Source organism: Phacochoerus africanus, chromosome 7, assembly GCF_016906955.1.
Source record: "Phacochoerus africanus isolate WHEZ1 chromosome 7, ROS_Pafr_v1, whole genome shotgun sequence".
NCBI lineage: Eukaryota > Metazoa > Chordata > Mammalia > Artiodactyla > Suidae > Phacochoerus > Phacochoerus africanus.
Window position 1 is genome coordinate 71,037,025 of NC_062550.1, and position 7,123 is coordinate 71,044,147.

Here is a 7,123-nt window from a genome sequence, read left to right on the forward strand (position 1 = left end):
GAGGAGAGTCAGAGGGCTTCAGCTGGGCCACCCACCTGCCCTGGCACCTTCTAATACAGCGGCTTTTCAGATGCTGGTCCTGCACACCCGACCTCTTCTGGGGACCTCTGAACCTGCTGGTTAATGTAGGCCTTTCAGAGCTCCTCGGAAAGAGGAGGGCCTACCCAGACAGCCCCCCAGGATTAGGGAAGGATGGGTCCAGTTAAAGGTGCTGCATCATCACCCCCAACCTGAGACCTGGAAGCGGCCTACCCTTCTTTCCTCCCCCTGCCTTCCTGGCTAGTCCCTCCCCAGAAGCAGCTTCTATTATGAGTCCTACCCGCTGCCTGCCTCACCTGAGAGGCAACTGGGTCCCAAGGGACTGGCAAGCCCTCCTAGGGAGAGGTAAGGGCCTCCTCCGTGTCACCACCCAGGAAGCATCACCATGGCAACCTCAGCAGCAAACAATGCTGCCAGGAAGATCTTCCCTACAAAGCTGCCCCTCCTGCAGGGAGGCCCAGAAGAATGGCCAGCAACCTGCAAAGATCGCCCAGAGGGCAGAGTGACCCATCCCGAGTCAGAGAACCATTCCTGAAGGTAGGGGGCAGGGCTGCATCTCTGCAGCCTACCTTTCTGCACCTGGCTGGGCAGTGGACCATTCCTCCACCCGCCCCCAGGTGCCATGCTTTCTCCCAGGCCGCAGGGCTCTTGGCCCATGAACCCACCATCCTCTTCCTCTCTTCATCTTGGGATCCTGTGAACACAGAGTTCAGGACAGAGAAGGAGAGAGGTGTCTGGTTATGACATCTCCCAGCCCCACCCCCTGGGGTGCTCCTGTAGAAATGACTTAGGAGACGGGGCCCCAGGAAACAGGGTGAGTTTTCAGAATCAGAAAATTCCCAGGGGCAGGGGGTAGGGAGAGGCGTTTTGGAAAAGCAGAGTGTCCTGAGTAGCACAGGCTGAGTCCTCGCTCTGCTGCTCACTGAGTCAGTGCCATGGACAAGTTATTCCCCTCGTGTGCCTTGCTTTTTGCATCTCTGAGATGAAACAGTAACCACGCTTGCTCTCAGGTTGTGAGGGTTAAATGAGACACAGATCAGTATTTAGTGACATGTCAAATACACATTGACCACTGTTTATTTCATGGGGAGTCCAGGACACGTGAAAGGGAAGGAGCCCAATCTAGATGCTTCCACACTTGCTTGTACTGTAATGAAAAGTGAAAAATGGTGGCGTTCCCGTCATGGCACAGCAGAAACGAATCCAACTAGAAATGATAAGGTTTCAGGTTTGATCCCTGGCCTCAATCAGTGGGTTAAGGATCTGGCATTGCCATGAGCTGTGGTGTAGGTCGTACATGCAGCTCAGATCTGGCATTGCTGTGGCTGTGGCATAGGCCAGTAGCTGTAGCTCTGATTAGACCCCTAGCCTGGGAGCCTTCGTATACGGCAGGTGCAGCCCTCAAAAGACAAAAAGACAAAAAGTGAGGGATGGGTGGAACGGGGACAACAAGCACTGGCCCCATTCTCTGGAGAAGGATTTCCCTTCTACACTTCGCTTAGTAAGAGTGGTTTCCTCTCCTTTCCCGGCGAGGACCACCAGACCCCGGGCAGGAATGGGCGCCCTGGGACGGGCGGGTGGGTGAAGCCAGAGTGAGGAGTGGGAAAATGTCATTTGAGGAAAGAGGCCGGGAAATCAAAACCCAAACCCGACAGATGGAAAGAGAACAAACAACGAGAATCCGTGAGAATGAAACAGCAGCCACATGCTCCAAGGGCCAGGCAAGAGCAGAGGCACTGGCAGGGCCACTCAGTCCTGATGAGAAGGCGGGTCTGAAGGAGGCTGGCAGCTTGCCTTCCCGGGAGGAGAGGCAGAGTGGCCCCCAGACTCCCTTGTCTCTCCCTAGATGGTCCACGCCCAGGAGACCCTCCCGATTCACCGCACGTGGGCTCAACGCGAATTCCTCCTCCCCAGCGAGTCCTCGGAGCTGCCCGGCTTCACCCGGCAAGCCTACCGCCAGCTGGCCCTGAAGATGCCACCCTGCACGGACACAAAGGCCAAGGTGCGTCAGCGCCTAGCCGGCCCTTGGAAGAACGCGGCCCAGCACACCTGGGGCTTCCACACGTGGCTGGACGTGGGGCGTCTGCCCGCCACCTTCCCCACCAGGCCCGACAGGCCCTATGACAGCAACGTCTGGCGCTGGCTGACCGACTCCAGGGCCCACTGCCTCCCCCCGGCAGAGCCCCCCGTGCCCCCTCCCTCCCGGATGGGTCCAAACAGCTTTCTGAGCTTCATCTGCTCTACACCTATCTTCCTGGACGCCAACAGGAAGAACCAAGTGATTCTCAGGACGATGAAGGAGCTGAAAGAGGTGGAGAAGCTCAAGCTGAGGAGCAAGGCGAGGGCGCCTCCCCTCGACGCCCACGGCAACATCCTGCCCCCAAAGAACTTCAGGAAGTAAGAGGACTCCTTCCTCTGGGAGCCCACCCGCCACCCGTGTCCAGGTGACACTCCCCACCCCCCCGCCACCCGGGCCCTGCACTCCAATTCCTCCTTCTGACGTCTAAGGGGCATGTTACCCTCCCTCCTCCGATCATCTGAAAACCAAATTCTGTTCAAATGTAGCTGGAAGGAAGGGATGGAGGCAAGGGGAGGACAGCAGGAGAGCGGCTTGGTTATTTTTTGAAAATGTGGGCAATACCTAACACCTGCTGGGCCTGGGGGATACAGAGAAATGTCCTTCAGTCCCTGCCCTCAAGGAGCTTGGGAAAGGCAGATACCTACACACACATGTGGAAAGACAGCCATCAGTACAAGCCCACGCGTGCTAAGTACCCAGAGTGCGGGACAGACAGCGGGTGTTGTAAGGACGTCAATTGTTGTTATTATTTTTTGGCTGCCCCCACCGCATGCAGAAGTTCCCGGGCCAGGGACTGAACCTGAGCCACAGCAGTGACAATGCCAGATCCTTAATCAGCTGTGCCACCAGGGAACTCCAGGATGTCAACTATTAATAGAAAGAGTTGAGAGCTGGAGGCAGAAGCTTGGCTTAAAGTCCAGACTGTGTCACGTCGGCAAATGGCTTGGTGTTTCCTGACTCAGTTCCACAGCTGATAAAAGGTGGAGGGTGGATGCATCAATGTTTAAAGATAACGTGGGTGAATGGATAGAAATTCGGAAGAGGGAGGGGTAGGTGTAGACTGCAGCATCCCCCAGGAAGGCTTCGCGAGGAAACGGGCTGAAGGCTGGAAGGGAGAAAGGCTGCAGAAAGGTGAAGAGGAGGAGCTGGAGGGTGTGAGCGGAGGCAGGGGTGTGAGCGGGTGTCTGCCAGCCACACAGCCGTCCCTCCCTGCCCATCCACACGGCTCCAGTCTAGGCGCCAGGCAGGGGTGAGGGGATAGGGAGAGAGGAATACCAGCTCCACGGCCACTGACAGAAGCCCTGAGGGCTTGGAGGGGGAGGCTGCAGGGGTGTTCAATCTTTCAAAGAAAAGGCCAAGAGCTGGTGAATTTGAGAGGTTGTCATCGCCCTGGCTTCTCTCCGCTGTCCTCACAATGCAGCCCACCAATTGCTGCTCCGGTTGACAGACGTGAGGAACACTTAGGTCATGGCTCAAAAACCTCACAGCCAAACGGTTCTCATCACTTTACCATGTGACCCAATCCTCCCACTACTCCTCGAAGAGAAATTAGTCTCTTCAACCCCCTTTGAGAGACAGGGCCTCTGAAATACAGAGCGGTCAGGTGTCTTGCCCAAGTTGCACAGCCAGTAAAGGCAGAGCTGAGATTCGAATCCAGAGGGCACAACTCCGGAGCTGCGTTCTCCACCACCACGCTCCACTTCCCCTCCTGTCTGACTGGGGACCAGCCAAGTTCACAGCTGCTTCTCATAGAATGTTCTGTGGAGGCAGCAGGAGAGAAACACAACTAGTACCCACAAAAAACCTTGCCACAGTGCTTGGCACACAGTAAAATGTGTGTCATGGCAGAAGCAGCTGGACAAGACTGGACTCTGCCTAGCTCCGTCACCACTGGCCACTCAACCTCAACGTTCTGAAATTCCTGGAGCCTCACTTTCTTCAGGTGTGTGTTGACGTGGTTGGTATCAGGTGGGGGTGTCCGGAGACAAAAAGTCACAGTGGCTGGCACAGAGGAGGGGCTCAATAAACCACCTCCGTAGAGAAGGATCCCAGGAGTTCCTGATGTGGTGCCACAGGATCAGTTGGCCTCGTGGCCTCTTGAGAGCACCGGGATTCAGGTTCGATCCCCAGCCCAGCACAGTGGGTTAAGGATCCGGTGTGGCAGCTTAGGTCTCGACTGTGGCTCGGGTCGGATCCCTGGTCCAGGAACTCCATATGCCTTGGGGTGGCCGAAAATGAAAAAAGAAGAGGGAGAGAAGGACCCTGCTTTACTGGTTTGCTGCAGGCCTTGCTCCCATAGGAGCAGGCAAGGAATGAGTCTCAGACAAGGTTCTGCTGTTCACGGAGGAGGCACCTTTGAGCTGGACCTTGAAGGGTCTGTCAAGTTCACCAGGTGGGAGCCTGAGAGAGTGAGTGGGGAGCCCCATCGGTCTTGCTGCCCCTTTGGAGCAGCTCTGGAAGGGCTTAAAATAAACCCGCCTAGACCAGTGAGACAGCATATTCTGAGCAAGAGGACCGGATGAGGTCAAGGCTTCAGGATGCTCTTCATCTTCTTAAACATTTATATGAAACCCCACCACTCTCCACGCTGGTGGAATATCAGAATCACCTGGAATGGAATTCCTGTTGTGCTCAGCGGGTTAAGAACTCAACCAGTATCCATGAGGATGCGGGTTTGACCCCTGGCCTCGCTCAGTGTGTTAAGGATCTAGTGTTGCTGTGAGCTGTTGTGTAGGTCTCAGATAGAGCTTGGATCTGGCATTGCTGTGGCTGTGGTGTAGACCAGCAGGTGCAGCTCCTGTTCGACCTCTAGTCTGGGAACTTCCATATGCTCCAGGTGCAGGCCTAAAAAGCAGAAATAAAAAATAAAAAAAAGTATCACCTGGGAAAATGTTGAGGCTTGAGACCCACCAGGAGAGTCTAACTTATTGGCCTGGGGGGCAGCCTAGGCACTGGCGGGTTTTGCTTTGGGGGTTTTATTGGCCGCGGCCACAGCATGCAGAAGTTCCTGGACCAGTAATTGAACTTGTGGCACAGCAATAACCTGAGCCACAGCAGTGACAACGTGGAATCCTTAATTGCTGTACCACCAGGGGGCGCCACTGGTATTTTTGAAAAGTTGCTCGGAATGATTCTAACCTACCGACCTCTGACGTTCACCAGACTCAGCAAAGAGGAATACCTGCTGAACACATCAAACAAGCTGCCACTATTCAACTCTATTCTGTAAAAAGTGGACTTCCCACTGTTGAACCGAATACCGCAGGCCTGCAGAGGAGGGAGCTGTCAGACCAGTGCAGGAGGGCCACGTGTCAGCAGGAAGGGCTCTCGAACTCATCGTGGTCCCCGTGTCAAGGAGCACTGCGTTGGTGGAGGGGGTGGAGCTGGAGAACAGTGAGAACCTGGATGACTCCCTTATAAATCACACAGCCAACCAAACCCCATTATTTTACCAACCTAATGCCAAAACACACACAGGGAGTAGCGGCTGGGCACAGGTCAACGTTCAGGTGGGGAGAGCTGGTACGGTGCCCACAGCTCACAGCTGGCCAAAGGCACCATCTCCTCCCCCCTCTGCCACGCCCGGGTCACTCCTTTGACCTCTCTGTCCTCTCCATACCCCTCCCCCAACAGGTACCAACACATCTCAGCTGGTGGAAGGTGTGAGCCCCAGGGCCTCCAGCTCGTGCCCAACCCACTCCCCAACAACTTTGCCAGGAGTTGGCCCTGCCCCAACCCGCTGCCTCATTACAGGGAGAAGGCCCTCAAGCTGGCCTTGCTGCCCAGTGCGCCTCTGAGCCAGGACCTCGTGAGGGCTTTCCAAACCCTGCTAGAGGACCAGGCAGCCTTGCCCCTCCACCATCTCTCCGGGACCCACCCTGGTGAAACCTTAGCGAGAAAGAGGAGACCTGGACACATCTAGAAGTCTCTTGGGGCCGGTGGGGATGGCGGTGGGCACACAGACCCCCCAGGCTCCACTGTTCTCAACCAGCACGCCTTCAGCAAGAGGACTTGGCTGCCTGAAGAACTCTGGCTTCTGCAAGATGCTTCCCACCGTCCCCCCACTTCACCTGTAGCCCAGGCTCCTGGAGACACTACTGCTACTTAGATTCTAAATTGTTCTGTCTTCCTTGGAGGACCCCCTCAGGGCAGGTGGGAGGACTGGGGAATGGTGTGGGGAGCAGCGGGGATCCAGTTCCTTGGGATAGAGGAGTGTAGAGGGAGCAGAGGTTGTGTGCGTGCGGTGGGGGGAGAGGGCTTGTACGAAAGTGGATAAGACAAAAGTTCCCTGAGTTCCTTGGTGGCTCAGTGGGTTAAGGATCCAGCGTTTTCACTGCTGTGGCTCATGTTGCTGCTGTGGCTCTTTTTGATCCCTGGCCTGGGAACATCCACGTGCTGCAGGCTTGACTGGAACTGGTCAGGATGCAAAAGCTTCTTAGGCAAAAATAAACTCCATTCCATCCCTCCCTGGACCATTGATGTTTGGACAAAAACTGGAAGCAACTCTGCTGGGTTGCAGGCCCCACACAGGGTTTTGGGGGAGCAGAGGTCAGGCCAGGGCTGCCCTGGAGTGGGGAGAGTCAGGTCTGAGGAAGGCTGACCAGGAGGGAAGGGAGTAGAACACAGTGGAGATTTAAGGTCAGAGTGGGAGTGGTCCCCCCAGGGCATCATTGTAGGGCCTGGGCCCCCACTGCTGCTGATCCAGATGCCTCAACTTTGGCTCTGGGGGGTGGGCAGAGACAAGGGGCCTCAAGTAGGCCTGCACTGAGCATGGGCCAGCCAGGTGCTGACCAGCTGGGCTGGAGAGTAGGGGGAGGGCAGCGGGAGTGGCCGGAGGGAGAGAAGTTCCAGAGTAGGACCCACCCCCCCCTTCCACCTCTCCTGGGAATCACACCCCACCAGGGTTCCATCCCTGGGTTAACTGCTAACCCAGTTAATGGTGCCCTTTCAGCTTCCTCGCCTGCACAGTGGAAGCCACTAAGGCATAAATATTGGAATAAATAA

General features: G+C 56.0%; 1 protein-coding gene across 1 annotated transcript; it reads left to right on the forward strand.

Annotated features, from left to right (window-relative positions):
* The first annotated feature begins 395 nt into the window (after positions 1–395).
* On the forward strand, positions 396–6,183 carry TEX52 (testis expressed 52). The gene is made up of 3 exons (XM_047788579.1): positions 396–576; positions 1,886–2,436; positions 5,753–6,183. The coding sequence occupies exons 1-3, from the start codon at positions 505–507 to the stop codon at positions 6,039–6,041; spliced, it is 912 nt and encodes a 303-aa protein (XP_047644535.1). The 5' UTR covers positions 396–504; the 3' UTR covers positions 6,042–6,183.
* Positions 6,184–7,123: the final 940 nt, after the last annotated feature.

Excerpts from the sequence above, each read along its gene's own strand:
- TEX52 (XM_047788579.1), top strand. The coding sequence starts at position 505 with ATGGCCAGCAACCTGCAAAGATCGCCCAGAGGGCAGAGTGACCCATCC. Across the intron at positions 577-1,885 it reads TCAGAGAACCATTCCTGAAG|ATGGTCCACGCCCAGGAGAC; the intron begins GTAGGGGGCAGG and ends GTCTCTCCCTAG. Across the intron at positions 2,437-5,752 it reads CCCCCAAAGAACTTCAGGAA|GTACCAACACATCTCAGCTG; the intron begins GTAAGAGGACTC and ends CTCCCCCAACAG.